Genomic DNA, 17,421 nt, shown 5'->3' on the forward strand with positions numbered 1-17,421 from the left:
GTTTAAAACACTTTTGTTTTATCTTTTAGAGTAAAAAAATTAAAATTAAATAAACTTACTAATTAAGAAAATGATTACACTAAAAATAATTATTTTATTATTAAATATAAAAATATGAAACTTAAATTAAAAGCGACCTGATAATTTTTTAAAGAAATAAATTATAGAAAGAAAAATATTAATTTAAAAAATAGTCAATGCAATTTTTTAAAAATATTTTTCTAGATCTAGTTTGTTAAAAAAAAATTTTTGAAAATTGCCAGATATCTTTTGATTTCAATGTGACATAAATAATCATTAAAATGATAACAAAAAAATGTTCTCGAAAGGCGTCCACATTTCGCCGAATACATTATAGGATGACATGAGTAAAAGTAAGTAACACCGAAAAAATGGCGGGTCGCCTATTGCCTAGTAGAGCTCCTGAGATATATGTTCGCCTGATCCCCGGTTAGCCGGGGTGGATGGCTTTACGTCTTTTGATGGGCAGGTGAGGAGTCTCGGCTAATGTCAATACGCTTAAATACTACATAACAGTTAATAGTTATTTTGATTGGCCGATTACATATTTTTCCTATTAAATAAGTTCCCTTTAGTTGACATTACATTTTATCTAATGTCAGACACATTTGTATACATATAATACATAAGGAACATGAAGCCTCCACAAGGACTCCGTATTTCATGAATTCTTTATCAGGCGTACATATTGTAGTAGAAATCATAACTTTATTATTAGACAGCCAGCGGTCAATGTTTTTTTTTTATACTTTTTTTTTTCTAATTATTAAATTAAGAATCTTTTATTTTTTACAAAATATTTTTAATTATTATCAAAAAAATGTAACTATTTTTTTTATTAATTACTTATTAAAATTTTTAATTTATCTAGTTCTTTTTATTCATTTTTTTTTAATCATAAAAAGTTTGATTAACTTAAAATTTATTTTTTTTTATTTAAATTAAATTAATTAATTATTTTTTTTTTATTTATAAATTTATTTAAATATTTTATCAATAAATTTGTTAATGAATTGAATTTATTTAAAAAAAATTATGTAAATATTCTATTAATTATTTTATTAGAAAAATTTATTTAAATATTCTATAAATAAATTTATTAAAATATTTTACTAATAAATTTTCTAAATTTTTTATTAATAAATTTTTTAAATATTTTATTAATAAATTTTTTAAATATTCTATTAATAAATTTATTAAAATATTTTATTAATAAATTTATTAAAATATTTTACTAATAAATTTTGTGTTGAAAAAATTTTTTTAAATATTTAAATATTAAATTTATTATTATTAAAGTAAAAAAAAATATTACAACTGTGTAATTAGCAAACTAATAATTTAATAAGCGTAAATTTACAGCGAATGTAACTACGATTTTTATAGACTAATGAATGATAAAAAAAGGATTAATATAAGGCAGACCGCCACGTGCAATTCAAACAAAACTTATTGATACTAGGCACTCATGGTCTAGTAGATATTATCCGCTAGCGTACTGAGTAATTTGTGACTAAGACCTCGTCGAAACACGTGGTAGTATGATCAAGTAAGCATGGCGCAAGTGGAGCATCCAGCAATGCTCCACAAGCGGATACTCTCCTGATATTTACGCGCGCTCCTTATACGGTTGTCGTTGGGGTCCACTGTTCACTTTCTCTGATCCCCACTAGCTTCTCTACCAGTTCATGTGTGTCCTTATTCACTCTCCTCCCAGCACTTTTATTTTTAAATAATCTTTCAATGAATTTAAATTATTTACTCAACTTTTCATAGCGAAGCGACGCACTATCAGAGCGTTGGCTAATGAGAATTTAACAATCTAAAAAATATTTTTTATCAACCAAAAAGAAAAAGAAATTTAATTTAATTGCGGATAAAAACTTACAGTTTCAAATGATTGCATAGAAAAAACGCTAATTGATCTTCCGGTCATGATAATATGTTTTTGGGAACGCATCAGCATGAATTTTATCATTTTTCCTTTTTTTATTATTTCTTTCCGTCGATTTTTATTGAAACTATTATTGTAAACTAATTCTTCCCAATTGCAATCGTAAATTGCTTCAGCAGACTGGGTGCTCTATAATAAAATTCAATTTTATCTTATTTTTTATTTATATTGTATTTTTTATTAATTTTTCACAAAAAAAATAATTAAATTTTTAAGCAGAAAAAAAATTTTTTTCACTCAAAAAAATAAATCATTTTAAGAAAATTTTTTTGTACCAACAAAAATTTTGAGCTGATAATTTTGATCTTTATTATTAATTTATTTTTCTGTGTAAAATTATTTTTATTTAAAAATTAATTTAATTGAAGTAAAGAATATTTAGAATAGAAAAAAAAAATTGGGAAGTTTAATTAAATTAAATTTTTAGTTATTAATTTACAATGTACATGTACAAATAGTTATTATAAATTATAGATTATAAACTAGCAATTAGTGATTATTGTCAATTATCAACTACTAAAAATTTTTATCTTTTTGTTTTTCTCTTCTCATATATGTATACATAAAGTAAAAAATAGGCTCTACCCTGATTATCTTTACAATGAATTTGAACTGAATGAGAAATATTATGAAACTAGAAATAACTCCAAATTTAAGGAGGTCCTTTCGCCATCAATGTTAAATAAAAAATATTAGATTACGCATAAAATTAATTTTTATCTAATAGTTAAAGTCCTTATTTATCTACTAGTAAAGTTTAATTTAGTCTTTACCGTGAAAATTTTTGAAAAAAAAATTTTTAAAAATGTTAGTATTTTTTCCGAGTCTTACGAGAAAGTCAGACCTTAACAACTTTCTCGAATTATGGTATTAACTACCGATTAGATGGGATAAAAAAAAACTCAAAATAAGGATTTTGAAATATTCAGGTTTCATTTTTTGCAATAAAATATATAGGTTGCCGTAAAATATATGGAGAAATTAAAATTATAAAAAATTCTCAAGCAACCTACATTAAAATGAAGTCAAATCATTTGGCAACGTTGCGTAGCGCGCAAGCTTCAGACCATTCAATAAATTCAAACTAATTTATTTATTTACACTGACTGCAAAAACTTAAACGTGGTTAAAGTTATATTGTGCAAATGAAAGTGTTAAACAACCGAAGTACAGCGTTGCCAAATCACGGACACGTTTTACTAAAGAGTCAAATCAATTTTTGTATTTAACTATTTTTTTTTTTTATTTTCAAAATTTCAACGATCAATGCCTCATATACTATTTATTTTTTAATTTTAGGAATTTTTATAGGTTTTTTATTTTAATTTATCGTATACTGACTACTACAATTGTTTTGACTCAACTGCACAGTAATAAATTTTGCGTCATTGCGTCAAAAAATTTTGTGTTAAAAATTTTTGTGTTAAATATTTAACACTTTTATGTGTAAATTTAACATTAATTGTATTAAATTAACACAAAAAAGTGTAAAATATTTAACATTAAAATTTTTAACACAAAATTTTTTGACGCAATGACGCAAAATTTTTTACTTTGTGGAGCGAAAGGACTTCCTTAAAATAAGAAAAATAAGAACAATTACTGCGGAAAAAACAATTGTATATAGAGGTCTACATTGGTATAACAAATTACCATGTGACATAATAAATGAAGAGCGATTAAATATACTTAAAATAGAGCTAAAAAATTATATTATAAATAATGTTGATAGTTTTAAAAATATAAATAGTTATTAAGAATGTATATATGTATTTATTGTAGTTATTTATTTTAAAGAAATTATTTGTGTTTATATATATTGTAAATAGCAAAGCTAACAAACAATAAATATTATATTTATTAAAATAAAAACACGCTCTCAGATTTTTCAGATCTCTCGAATCTCTTAAATCTTAAACCTATCTTCTCTTTACCCGCATGAAAAAACTATATATGGCTGAACATAGATGGAAAGTTATATGGGGAATATGTGATCATATATAGCGGCAAAATTATATATATATGAAATAATAAATGTTTTGTTAATATAATGAAGATATATTTGATTCAATATAAGTTCAAATATATTAGTGCCGTATACAGTACAACCTGGTTATAAGTTACTGTTTGGGGCTGTAGGAGAAAAAATTCTCGGAAAATTTGTCCCCCACCACTATGTTTTACCCGAGATCGCTCGGTTTGATGCGTATGTGTGCATCGTGTTCGTTTGCACCCGCACTCCTTTTATAAGTTACTTGACGTTTGTCATTTCTTTACGTATAATAGTGCTGTTATTTGTGTATATGTAGTTCATATAAGAGTAACTTATAAAAGGACTGCGGGAACAAACTCATCAGCGATAACCGAAAACGTTGTCAGTAAAACTGTAGTGGGGAACCATTCCGAGAAGAGTGAAAAGAAATTGAGGGGAAGTAACTTATAATCGAGTAACTTATAACCAGGTTGTACTGTATTACTTAGTATATGTTATAAAAATATAATATTGTTATATAAAAATTACTTATATAGAAAACTATATAATAGATAAATATATTTTTCGTAAAATATATGTTGAGATAGATTATTACTGTATACTTTCATTTATAAAATTTCAATTATATGGCAATATATATTATTTTATTATAAAATACCATACATAATACCAGATATTTATGATATGTCGAAATAGGTCAAAACGGAAAGATTAATAAAAAAAAAAATTAATAGTTTGTCGTATATCTTAAGTTTCAAGAGCAACTTGATCAATCGAGTTTACGGTCGAAGCAAATCTGAATTTCAGTAAATTAGTAACACATCACGAAATATTTTCTTTTTTTATAACTTTTTTTCAGAGAATTGTTTGGCCTCAGCATTCTATTGTAATTTTGGTACCAATGCCAATATTAAAATTATATTGAACATATAATTTAAAGTATATTTTAAATTATACTGAAAAATACATTGTTCTTATACTATTTATAATATAGTGTTGATTATAATATGTACGATATATTTAATCATATATAGCTGAAAATATAATTGAAATATATGTTATGAGTACACTGAGAGACAATTTTATTTAATAGTAATAAAATTTTATTACTATTTAATAAAACGTTTATTTGGCTAATAAAAGGGAAGGGGAAATAAACAAGTAGGTTAGGTTAGGATGTCTCGTTGAAACATCTTTATACTATTTATTTATTAAACGATTTTACTGTGAAAATATATTTGAATATAATATAATTAATTGATGAATATTAATTTTTTTTTTGAAATTATTTGTTTCAATGACTTAATATTCGTATTAAAAACACATATTAGTATTTAAGAAAATTTTATTAAATACTAATAAAATTTTATTCATATGGAATAAAATTTTATTCATATGGAATATAATTTTATTACTATTAACTAAGTTTTTTTTTCAAGTCCAAATAAACTTTTTATTACTATTAAATAAAATTGTCTCTCAGTGTATAACATCAATACATAATACTACGTATATCATTATTGTATATATGAAACGGCAAAATTTTGCATATGGGTCCTTATATAATCACATATATTTTTATATATGTAAAATATAATTTTTTGTATATGATGAAGGATATATAGCTTTTTCATGCGGGTATAGATACTATTTATTGTATATAAACATTACTAAACATTCTACACATGTAAATGTAAAATATTCTTGTAAATTACCGAGGGCGTTTCTTTACAAATAAATAAATAAATAAATAATTTAATTATTTTACCAGAGTGTCAATTACTGTCGCCAAATAACAGAAAATGAATAACTCAATGGATGTACCAACCCAGTACTTCACGAGGCTTATTAACCTGAGAATTGACTGAAAGGTCAACTAAATATCAACAAAAAAAATCAATCAATAATCTGATCAAATATTAAATATTCTTAATCTTACATTAACTTTAAATGTTGATGTTTCAACCGATACCAGGCACAAAGCAGTCATACATTCAAGACAGGTAATAAGCAATAAATTACTGAAAACCACTTTTATTTTTTCAGCAAGCCTAAAAATAATTATTCAATTAATAAAAAAACAATAAAAAACTAAATTATCTTACTCAAAATTTTCTCGGTGAATTATTAAAAATTCCTTTAAATTTTCAATAGGAAAATTTTTCTTCTTCATCATCCTGTTGAAGTATTTCAAATTTACGCAGATGTTAATCAAGAAAAAAACATGCAGCATGTCGCTGAACCAAAGTTCCAAAGTGGAAAAAACTCCGTTGGTTAGATGAAACCCAAAAGTTAAAGAATACTTTAGCAAATTATTAATTTTCCAGGGCAGTGAAATCATTGTTATTTTATGATCTTCGAATAAAGATGCGGTAATTTGGTCTTTTTGATACGCAAGAATGTAAACGAGGTGAAACAGTGGGACTATAAACCACTCGAACATTGTCGACATTAAAAAAAACAGCCATGTGTATGAATGTTTTTTTATTTGCCGAGAAAAATTCGTCATTATTTTTTTGTATTCTTCAAGTTCTACAACAAAAATTTATTTTTGAACCAATTTATAATTTTTGGACAATTTTTCGTAAAAATTACCTGTTTTTTTTCGACTTAATCTCAAGAGCAGTCGATCGCAGCACAAACTTTGACTAATTAACTCATTAATGCCGTCAATATTCGTAAATATGCAGATACATTTGAACAATCCTATAGTATGAAAACAAATAGGGTTGATTTGTTTGACAAGTCCTGTCAAATCTTTGCAGTCTTTTATCGCAACAGTTTCGCCGATTATAATACACAAATTTGCAACTAACACTATTATCATCGCACTAAAAATTGCTAATTTTTCACGAAATGAAGACTTGACTCTTTTCCAAAAAACTAGGTACTCAAGAATTACAAATATGTGCAAGTTACATAGTTCTATTTCATTCATATTTAACTTAATTTTTAAAAATTTTTCGACTGAAATTAAATTACTAAAAAATACATTTTGTATTAAAAAAAAAAAAATTACACCTAAATTATTATACCAGAACAGTTTGTAAAGGATATATGTGAGCATATGTTGGATACTAACGATAGAAACTCGCAGACTTGTTGATTTATTTACTGACTTGTTATTTATTTACCTTCAAAATCAATTAATTTTTTGCTCGGGATATTTTTCGAGGTAAATAGCAAATATTTATACTTATATTTTTATCGATTTACATTTTATCAATACACGGAAAAAAGTAAACTGTAAAATTCACTCGGATTCCGGTTAATTTTTATAGTTTCAAACAGTAAAGCGGACATCGGGGTGGCAAAAATACAAATATTACAGAACTTAATGTAGAAAGTATAAAAGCCACAATTTATAATTTAATATCCGAAATAAGTGATTAGTAGCTGTCACTAAGGTAAAAGCCCCAATTATTGACGCTATAAGAGACAAAGTTATGATTTCATTTTTTTTAAGCAATCAAATATAAATATCGATGAATTTTGTTTGTGGTAATGTCTTCAGTAATGTTTTAACTAATCAATTTCTTTTTTTTAAATGATAATCAGTGATATTTACTAATTAATTTTAAATAATTAAATATATGATCTGGATACACCAATTATTGACGGGTTAAAAAACTGATTGATCTAATTATTGACGCCCCTACTGCACATGCGTCGAATCATTTGGTTATATTGTTATTTATCAAAAACTTGATATAAAGTAATCAATATTATTAAAGTTAATTAATAATAATTTCTATGAATGAATAATTATTATGAAAAATATAACAATTTATTTAAAAACTTATTTAACACTAAAACACGCCGAGTTATTTGACAGTTAAAAGCCTTGAATATAATCGCGTATATAACGTATTTTATACTTAAAAAAAAAGACGTCATAGCGCAGTCGACTGGCTGTCAATATGGGATTCACCATAAAAATTATGAACTAGTTATTGACTCCCATTATTTAAATATCATAAAGCATACAATTAATTTCGATTATTTAATTTTATAAATATTTCATATATTGTTAATTAAAAAAAAAATAGATCATATAATTACATAAAAAAAATTAATTTAAACTCGGCAGTTAAAAAAAATGCTTTTCTAACCAAAGTTGTTAAGAAAATAGACGCTCGTAAGCTGATTTGATGAACTGGTGCTAACTTTATTTTTTTTTAATAATTAATATTTAATATTTTGAACTGAATGTGATTTTTTTTCAATTTTTTAATTAATTAGAATTTAATAAAAATTTATTTGATCGTTATTCTTATTACAGATAATTTAATATATTTAAAAATAATTTAGGGTGTCAATATTTAGACCCCCGTCAATAATTGGGGCTTTTACCTTATAGTAAATAACGACTCTTTCATCTTAGAAAATTACAGTTTCAAATAGTAAAAATTGCCATTTCAATATATACACGGAAAAAAAAATATTGTTAAAATGACTATCCAACGTATCCTCAAACGACGTTTCCTTAAAATAACAATCCGGATTTCTGATTTAAGGATTCATTTGTTTGACTTAAAAGCATGCAGAGAATAGCTCTTGTAAATATATGTAGTTTCGTCAAAACAGGCAATTGTTTCGTTAGCGTGAGGATCTGTATAGTTGAATTAACTAAATGTAACGCTAAAATAATGATATGGATCGTCATTTTTGATGATACGCTGTATAGCTAAATTGGCTATACAGTGTAGGGGAAGGACGGGCAAAACGGATATGTTAATTTGAAAATGAAATAACAAATATATATTACAATCATATCCATTCTTAACTTTGGCTAATAATTTTTGGGTAATTGAAGTACATAATTAAAGTAAAATAAAAATAATAACAAAGAAATTCTTCTTCGAAATTAAAAAGTCAACATTATCCGTTTTGCCCTACCAGGGCGGGCAAAATGAATACTCAGGTCGCGTAAACGAATACTGATTGGAAAATACATTTCAATCAAAACAATCGTCGCAAAAATATCAACCGCGTCCTGAATATGAAGAAAAAATCAAATCTGCATCGTCCTTAACAACATTAAACTAAGTACTGTATACTTACGATTTAAAATTTTTTTTTTCCTAAATTTCAATATTTATAAAAAAATTCCCACAAGTATGCAAAACCAATGCTTTATCGATAACGGTAAGTGTAGTTACATAATAGATTGATAGATTGCTGTCTAAAATGTTTCTATCGACCGACCAGCGATTTAAAACGATTATTCATTTTACCCGCCCTCTCCGTCTTGCCCGTCCGTCCCCTATATCTCGAAAAAAAATGACTATACGGCGTATAGTCATAATAACGATACGTATCCTTATTCTAACAATATTTTTTTCTCCGTGTAGTCCATATTATGAGAATTTATGGGAGAATTTAACTCTCTGGGAGAATTTAACATTTGAAACAATAAAAATTATACTTTTAAAATATACATTTTACCAGTCCAAGCAAGTCAATAATTACAGTTTGATTTTTAGCGTTGCGTTTAAAATTTACCATTCTACTTTGTAAATACTGACGTTGCTTGTATTAGAAATTTACTAACTTTATTTTATACTTTTTACAGATCATAAGATCATTTTTTAGGTAGGAAATGATAAGTATCAAAGTCTGAATTCTTAATTAATATACTTTAACATTTTAGACATTTACATAGCGAATATTACTGTTTAAAATATTATTTTCTTCCATGTAAAGAGTAAATTGTAACGTTTAAATAGTAAATAGTAAAATCACGATTTTACTGTTTGAAATGGTAATTTTTAGCAGTTGATCATTACTTATTATAAATCAACTGTTATTTATTACAGTTTACTTTTTTCCGTGCAAAAAAAAACAATTATTAATGGTTAAAATGAAATTTTCTCGAAGAATTTCCAGGATTTTGCAAAATTATTTCATGTTTCTCCAACAAGTTGACGGAGAACAATTGCATTGGACAAAGAAAGTCCTACGAGCTGTTGAAAAAAATTAATTAAGCTTTTAAGGTAGTTGGGCCCCGTCAGGCATATTTAAAAAAAATGATGAAATTTTTTTATCAAAAGATAAATGCATTAATAATTCACCACCAAAATTTCAGATCAATTTACCACATTGTTTTTGAGTAATTAATTTTCGAAATAGCATAATTTACACGCAGAGGTATAGAGAGATGGTGAAGTTAGTATGAAATCTTCCGTACCACTCGAGTGATGCAAATAATTTCATACTAACTTTACCATCTCTCTATAAATAGAGGTATATATAAAGGTATACCTCTGCGTGTAAATTATGCAATTTCGAAAATTAATTATTCAAAAACAGTGTGGTAAATTGATCTGAAATTTTGGTGGTGAATTATTATAATATCGCGTGCCTAAAGTCAAAAGGGCGTAAAATTTTTTTGTTTTAGTACCAATCGTTTTTTAAACGTGTTCTAAGTCTAAAAATGAAAAAAAAAATTCCAAAGCCAAAAGGACGTATGTCTCAAGTTATACGCCCTTTTGGCTTTAGAAAACTAATAATTTAGTGATCTAAAACCAAAAGGGCGTATAATTTTTAACTTCACGTTAAGTTGTTTTTCATTCTATATATACATATTATGGATTTTAACTACAATTTTACGCAACGGAATCGGTGGTTTGAATTTTTAGGCGAGAGTAGAGCATATCTACGCTCGCGCTTAAGGTATAAAATTAAACAAAAATATATCTTTTATTGCAGCTATAGCAGGCTAGAAATTATTATAATTATTCGAAATTAAAAAATACAAGAAAAAACTAATATCAAAATACGAAAAGTTTATTGGGGTACACTTCCTGCACCTTCTCTATCTGCGTCTTCTACATTTTCGTCTGAAAAAAAATAAATTTTTAAAAAATATGAACATTTTAGTACGCGAAAGAATTTTTAATTCGTACGCTTTTTTAATCATTGGTCTTGGGGTCTGTCCAAGATGATGAAAATTTAAAGTTACTACTATCGAAAATGTTGACTTTTTCAAAAATTTTTTTTATTCAAACCTTCTCCGGACAATTTTGAAGATTGCATTTCGAAATTTTGAAAAATACTGATTTTTTTTATACGCCCTTTTTGCGTTAGTACGTCAAAAATTTTTTTTCTACAGATCTTTACGTTTTGAGCAATTCTAAAAAGAATGGCAAAAAAAAATTTTTTTATACGCCCTTTTGGCATGGAATCCTATCTAACTGCTGTAATACGCCCTTTTGGCATTAGGCACGCGATATATTTTTCCATAAAAAAATTTCATAATTTTCTTGAAATATGCTTGACAGGGCCCAACTACCTTAAAAATAATTTATTTTCAAACTTACGGCTTTGAAAGTTTGCAAAGACAAAACGTAAAACAGTCCTCCGTTGATGATAATAGGCTTTTGAGCACGCATGATACTAAACTTAACCATCTGGTTGATTTCCAAAATTTCATCCCTGTGTTCTCCTATAAAGTTGTCGCGATAATTAACCATAGATTGTTCCCAATTGCACACATAAATTGCATCCGCTGTTTTCAAACCCTGTTAAGATTTTTTTTTTTAAATTTATTCAGTTAATTTTTTGAAAATAATACTTACCAGGTCTTCAATTTTCGTGGCGAGAAAACAATAAATAAATAATTCAGTGACAATACCTATCCAGTATTGCACCATATTTATCAATTTAGTGATGCTTTCCACACTTGACTGGTTCAATTTATATTCAAAAATTTTTACAATTCGTTTAAAATAAGAGCGCTTTACACTGAGAAAAAAAATACTTCTATTATTATTTTTCTCAGTGAAGCCGAATCAAAATTTGAATAATTACATTAATTTTAATTGTTGACGCTTCAAAAGACACCAAGCACAATGCAATTGTGCTGTCTAAGCAAACTATGAACATTGGGTAGCTGAAAACATCTTTTAGTTTTGCAATAAATCTAAAAATTGTTTAAAAAGGTATTTATTTTTAATAATATTGTTTTTTATTTTTATTCACAATTTTTTTTCAAGCCTTAGACATACATCAAAACTTCTTGGTGGTGTAGAATGCAATTTTTCAGCTTTGTTTTTAACTTCAAATGCGATTTGTCGCTGCTAGAAAATCTGTAAGTTAAAATTTTGAACTTCCCGCTAAGAAAATTAAAATTTTTTTTTTTATGTAAGGACAAATTTTTCGTCTCTGTACCTCACGATCATGATATCCGCGTGATTTTTCGCCAAAATTTCATTCAAATGTTGGAAGTTAAAGCAGACGTTCGCCAAAAGAATGACATTCAGCACGTCAAAAACCGCCAATTCAAAAGCGGTTGAAAGCGAACTGAAAAACTGAAAAGTAAATGTCAAAATATACCTCAAAGTACTGTCAATTATCCACGGAAACGCCCCCGGAAATGGCAAAGTTCTTGAGCTGCTAGAATTGATCTTTTTTTCGCAAAAAAATTCGAGGAGAAAATCTTGGATTATTGGATTGAAACACCACTGGATCATTCCTCCGACGCAAATAAGCAGCCATAAGTATGTAAATTTCTTCATGTAGTTGTTAAATTTTATTATTTTTGTATTATAATGCTGATAGTCTACAAAAATAACAAAAAAAATGATAAATTGAGGAAAAAAATTAATTTTTGAACCCAGAAAATCATTCTTTTTAATTGAATAATTTTAAATCAAACAAAAAATGAAAATTAAGTTAGCCGACATTAAAAAATTTGTTTTTTTATTGAAGAAATTATTAAAAAAAATTTTAATTTGTAAATAACTTGAAGTGCAATTTAAAAAAAATAATTTTTAGCTATAATTTAATAAACAAAAAATTACAACAAGCTTTAAATAAATTTTACTTAATTCAAGAATTTTTTTCCTTGATTTTAAAAACTAAATTTCTTTAAAATAATTTTTTTTATCAATTGATGAGTTAATATTTTAGAAGCATACCCATTTCACTTTCATTATAATTCAAACAAAGCTTATGACAGCGTTTCATTCTCAAAACTAAGTCCTTGATCTCATTTAAATGAAACAACCCGGTGATCCACTTGGAAAATCCAATTAAATGAAAGCAAAGTGGATCCAATTTAGCGAAGCTTGATAAGTCATGACTGTTTTTAATGTCGACAGCTATTGACAGTATCAGAAAGAAGCTTAGAGTAATCAAACTAATATTAAAACAAATATTTGATAGTTTTTTAAATGATATTTCGAAAGAACTCTTGTCCCAAAATTTAATACGGTTTAAATAAATTAAAATACGTGTTACAAGTACATTAAAGTCATCGTTTTGATTCACTTTGTTCAACATCTGGAGAAGACAAATATAAAATTTTTATATTACTTTATTTTGCATAAATGTTAATTTTATAACGAGATAAAAGTACTTAATTTTCGTCCATAAAATTAAGATTTATTTTATACGCGCTTATTAAAATAGATTATTTTTCAAATTTTGAATGTTTTACCTTTCGTGGTCAAAGAGAAACTGTTCAAATGTCACTTTGTAAAGCCGCGACCCCTGGGAAAGGCAATGACCTCTTATATTATGATAATGAGTTTAAAGTATTCCTTTGATATCACAATTGCATGCTAGAAATGTTTAAATTGTCCGATCGAAATCGAATTCTATTATTTAAAGCGTTTAAAGTTATTACCGGAGAATTTATGTGTGACATGATTATACGGTAATTTTCAGATATCAAAGAAGATTATTACTGTAAAATGTCTTGCTGTTAATAACAGTAAATTTTACTTCCGTAATTCACCCTCTGTGATTTCTGCAGGTGCAATAATGAACGTACTCACTTCTAGCTCATCCCCTTTCAAGAGCGGGTCTCGTTTCTTCAAGTACCGAGTATTAATTAGAAACATTAATTATTATACACTACTCAGAAAAAATTTACTTGAATCAAGTTAATTATTTTGAAGAATTTAATCTTCTTGATTTAAGCACAAAAATTCTTAAATTAAAAAATTTTTCTTAGCTTAAGTAAATTTTATTTGATTTAAAAATTTTTTGTCTTGGTTTAAAACAATGAACCTCTTCAAAATTATTTTTTTGGTTCAAGAATTTTTGTTTCGATTCGTTAAATTTTTTTTCAGTGTACAAGTTACTCATTAATTTGTTCCAGATTAAAACAGGATTTTTTTCTGATTGGAAATTTTATTTATATCATCAGGATTGATAAAAAATAAGGTAAGTTTAAAAATAAGCTTAAAATAATTAAAAAATTAAATTCTTTTTGAGAATACAGATCATAAATTTTATTTATTCATTTATTTTTATTAAAAATAATTCTATGATTCACCGGAAAGTTGTCTTAATACCACAGCATTCGACATAGAAAATCCCATGAGCTGAAGAAATAAATCAAATTGAAGTTTCGAAGTAATTAAACTGAATTAAAACTTACAGCCTTAAATGTTTGAACCGACAGAATGTAAAACAACCCTCCGTTGAAGATAATTGGTTTTTGAGCGCACATTAGACCAAATTTTATCATCTGATTTATATGGAATGTTGTTCGTCGATGTTCGCCTCTGAATTCGGCTTGGTAGCTAACCATCGGTTGTTCCCAATTGCACGCGTAAATCGCGTCTGCAGTTTTTAATCCCTAGAATTTTTATTTTTTTGACAATGTTCAAAATTTAACAGAAAAAAACTCACTAATTCTTCGATTCTTGTCGCTAGGAACGAAAATAAGAACAATTCTACGGTAACTCCTGACCAGTATTCCGCCATGCTCATTAATTTCATTATACATTCAATGCTGGACTGGAATAATTAGACTGTGTTTACTTTTTTTTACTTTTTTGAAACTTTCGCGTAATTTCTTACATTAATCTCAATCATAGAAACTTCCAAAGAAATCAAACAAAGAGCCACTGTACTGTCAAAGCATAGTAAAAAAACTGAGTAACTGGATACGATTTTGAATTTGTTGACCAATCTGAAAATTTGATAAAAATTTGGTAAAAGTTATTATTATTAAAAAAATCTTTTTTATAAATAACACACAATAAAATTTCTCGGTGGTGCAGCAAACAGTTTCTTAATTCCTTTTTGAACTTTTGAGCTGGTAATTCATGATTAGCAGATCTAAAAAATATCAAATTATTGTTATTATTATTATTGTTATGATTTCTCCAGTTCATAATACGGTAATTGATTTTTTCCTAATTTAAATAGATGAAAAATTTGATTTTTACAAAAAAGAAATGATGAAAAAATTTTGAACACAAAAAAATTAATTTTTTAAGTAAAAAAAAAATGCAGTTACTGTATTTTGAAATAAAAGATGATTGCCGTCAAAATTTGGATCTATTACCTCAAAATAATTAAATTATCTTTTTCTTTAACCAAACTTTCATTCAAAAGTTGAAGATTCAGCGATATATTAACCAAAAAAATTACATTTAATATATCGCTAGTCGCCATTTCAATAGACGTAGTCAGTGCGCTGGTGAGCTGAAAAACAAAAGTCAAAATGTATTTGTAATTACTGTCAATGATCCACGGATATGATCCCGGGTAGGGCAAGTTCCTCGTGTAATTTTCATCAGCCACTTTTATGACATGAATATTGTAATAATCATAAACGACGGGGTTCAAGCACCACTGAACGACTCCAGACAGACAAATAAAGAACCAAATTCTTGTAAATTTCATCATTTTGTCCTTATAATTCATCAGTTTGGTAGTGTATTGATAAAAGTCTGCAATTAAGAAGGATTTACATTTTTCCTCTCTCTCGCCCTCTATTAGACAAATGAAAGTATCTCTGTCATACTTGTACAATAAATGGAATCTTAAAACGCATTTTGTGCATAAATAAATGAAAATTTTCCAAAAAAGCGCTTCGCTCTTCAATAGATAATTTAATTATCTATCGAAGAGCGAAGCGTTTTTTTTTCGAAATTTTATCACATACATGAGAAAAACATGTTTGAAAATCAACTATAAACCGCTCTTAAAAATAAATTTATAAAAAAACGGGCCCATAACCTGTTGAAATATTTTGAATCTACCTTCTTCCGTTTCATTGTAGATCAGACAAATCCTGTGACAACGCTTCATCCTCACAAGAATGTCCTCAATGTCGTTCATTTTGATGATCATAAAGATCCATTTGAACAATCCAATTGAATGAAATAAAACAGGGTTCAAATTAGCTGCAAAACTCGTCAAGTCATAGCTGTTTTTTATTGCAATTGTCTCGGAAATTACAAGCAAAGAGCTCAAAGTCAATAAAGTTACATTTAAAAAAATATTTATCAAGTTTTTAGTCCTTGATAAAGTAGAATTTCTTTTCCAAAATTTTATATGACCAATTGCGTTCAAAATATTGTCTATAAATTGCTCATAATCCAGCGAAGAATTTTTCCAGTTCATTTGCGAGTCTAAAAAGTGGGTTATTTATGTTATTATTATTATCGTCCATAGTTATTAATAATTATTTGTATATTAGGAATGTGGATAAAATAGGATCATAACAACCAATTACATTATTATTTCTGCGACGTTTCCGTAATTTATTAGACCTTTTGTGACAATTTATAAGACAATTAAAGGCAACTGTGTAATTTAAGATAGTGATTGTAACAATTTATAATTCGTATTATCGAAAATATTGTAATTGTATCAATGATTATGTTATTTTGTGGGTTATTAACATGTGTAATTTTCAGGTGCCTGAGGAAGATCTAATAAATGACCGAAATGTCGCAGAAATAATAATGTAATTTATTATTATGATCCTATCTCACTGAGAAAAAGAATATTTTTACTCAATTAACAATTTCTTGGTTCAAGAAATTCGCTGACGATCAAATATTCTATTATTATTAATTATTAATTTTTGAAGATAAGAGCATCAATATTTATCTTTGGATAATAGATGAACAAGAGAATAACTTTATTTAAATTAAGTAAAAATTATTTCAATCAGTTTAACAAGTTCTTGAGCTAAGAATATATATTTTTAAAAATTTTCAAGAACATGAATTCTTGTATACAGGAAAATTTTTTAATAAAAGTATTTTTTTTTTCTCAGTGCTTGTCCACATTTCTGATATACAAATAATTATTGTGTTGTTTATTTTTCGCGAGTATAAAAATTTTTTCTTCCCTTTTTATTCATCTTACCTCCTTCTGTATCCATGTAAGTAAAATGAGAAAAGTACCGTAAGTACTTGCACTACCGATTTCGCGCCTTGTCATACATATACTCCTGATAAATGTACACTCGACAATTACGTACATTACGTCATACACGTTAGAAATTCTCTGTACACTTACAACTATTGCGTGTACTTAGCAATTGAACTTTTTTTTCACACGGGTAAAATTACAATTATATTTATAATAAAAATAAAAATTAATAACTAAAAAATAAATATTTTTTTTATGTTACTTAATTTTTCCTTTTTAATAAAATTGTTAAATTTTATTTAAAAAAAATTATAAATAATTTAAC

At 26.4% G+C, this 17,421-nt stretch overlaps 3 protein-coding genes and 1 long non-coding RNA gene across 5 annotated transcripts; 1 reads left to right on the plus strand and 3 right to left on the minus strand.

Moving 5' to 3' along the window:
- Window positions 1-1,387: 1,387 nt before the first annotated feature.
- On the minus strand, window positions 1,388-6,883 carry LOC123263304 (odorant receptor 13a-like). Its single transcript, XM_044725942.1, has 6 exons — window positions 6,564-6,883; window positions 6,074-6,500; window positions 5,908-6,019; window positions 5,737-5,844; window positions 1,910-2,104; window positions 1,388-1,843 (listed from the first exon to the last, which is right to left on the minus strand). Exons 1-6 carry the CDS (start codon window positions 6,793-6,795, stop codon window positions 1,784-1,786), a joined length of 1,134 nt encoding a protein of 377 aa, XP_044581877.1. The 5' UTR covers window positions 6,796-6,883; the 3' UTR covers window positions 1,388-1,783.
- A 2,918-nt stretch (window positions 6,884-9,801) lies between these two features.
- On the minus strand, window positions 9,802-13,253 carry LOC123264257 (odorant receptor 85c-like). 2 transcript variants are annotated; one of them, XM_044727455.1, is made up of 7 exons: window positions 12,890-13,253; window positions 12,141-12,531; window positions 11,978-12,058; window positions 11,781-11,892; window positions 11,549-11,656; window positions 11,291-11,491; window positions 9,802-9,934 (listed from the first exon to the last, which is right to left on the minus strand). In XM_044727455.1, the coding sequence occupies exons 1-7, from the start codon at window positions 13,251-13,253 to the stop codon at window positions 9,875-9,877; spliced, it is 1,317 nt and encodes a 438-aa protein (XP_044583390.1). In that variant the 3' UTR covers window positions 9,802-9,874. The 2 variants fall into 2 exon arrangements, with proteins under 2 accessions (XP_044583390.1, XP_044583400.1); XM_044727465.1 differs by lacking the exon at window positions 9,802-9,934 and adding an exon at window positions 10,682-10,810.
- Window positions 13,254-13,537: 284 nt separating this feature from the next.
- Window positions 13,538-14,116, plus strand: LOC123264269. The gene is made up of 3 exons (XR_006509292.1): window positions 13,538-13,629; window positions 13,729-13,799; window positions 14,077-14,116. It is a non-coding gene; the product is annotated as an uncharacterized LOC123264269 (long non-coding RNA).
- Window positions 14,117-14,211: 95 nt separating this feature from the next.
- Window positions 14,212-17,317, minus strand: LOC123264274 (odorant receptor 13a-like). Its single transcript, XM_044727486.1, has 8 exons — window positions 17,091-17,317; window positions 15,974-16,345; window positions 15,274-15,661; window positions 14,964-15,044; window positions 14,784-14,895; window positions 14,613-14,720; window positions 14,359-14,559; window positions 14,212-14,302 (listed from the first exon to the last, which is right to left on the minus strand). The coding sequence occupies exons 1-8, from the start codon at window positions 17,104-17,106 to the stop codon at window positions 14,243-14,245; spliced, it is 1,338 nt and encodes a 445-aa protein (XP_044583421.1). The 5' UTR covers window positions 17,107-17,317; the 3' UTR covers window positions 14,212-14,242.
- Window positions 17,318-17,421: the final 104 nt, after the last annotated feature.

Source organism: Cotesia glomerata, linkage group LG1 (genome assembly GCF_020080835.1).
Source record: "Cotesia glomerata isolate CgM1 linkage group LG1, MPM_Cglom_v2.3, whole genome shotgun sequence".
Lineage (NCBI taxonomy): Eukaryota > Metazoa > Arthropoda > Insecta > Hymenoptera > Braconidae > Cotesia > Cotesia glomerata.

Excerpts from the sequence above, each read along its gene's own strand:
- LOC123264257 (XM_044727455.1), bottom strand. The coding sequence starts at position 13,253 with ATGTTGAACAAAGTGAATCAAAACGATGACTTTAATGTACTTGTAACA. Across the intron at positions 12,532-12,889 it reads TTATAATGAAAGTGAAATGG|ACTATCAGCATTATAATACA; the intron begins GTATGCTTCTAA and ends TTATTTTTGTAG. Across the intron at positions 11,492-11,548 it reads CCACGAAAATTGAAGACCTG|GGTTTGAAAACAGCGGATGC; the intron begins GTAAGTATTATT and ends AAATCTTAACAG.
- LOC123264274 (XM_044727486.1), bottom strand. Across the intron at positions 14,896-14,963 it reads CACCACCGAGAAATTTTATT|ATTGGTCAACAAATTCAAAA; the intron begins GTGTGTTATTTA and ends TCAAATTTTCAG. Across the intron at positions 14,303-14,358 it reads CGGTTCAAACATTTAAGGCT|CTCATGGGATTTTCTATGTC; the intron begins GTAAGTTTTAAT and ends TTATTTCTTCAG.
- LOC123263304 (XM_044725942.1), bottom strand. The coding sequence starts at position 6,795 with ATGATAATAGTGTTAGTTGCAAATTTGTGTATTATAATCGGCGAAACT. Across the intron at positions 6,501-6,563 it reads ATTAAGTCGAAAAAAAACAG|AACTTGAAGAATACAAAAAA; the intron begins GTAATTTTTACG and ends TTTTTGTTGTAG. Across the intron at positions 1,844-1,909 it reads CTATGCAATCATTTGAAACT|ATTGTTAAATTCTCATTAGC; the intron begins GTAAGTTTTTAT and ends AATATTTTTTAG.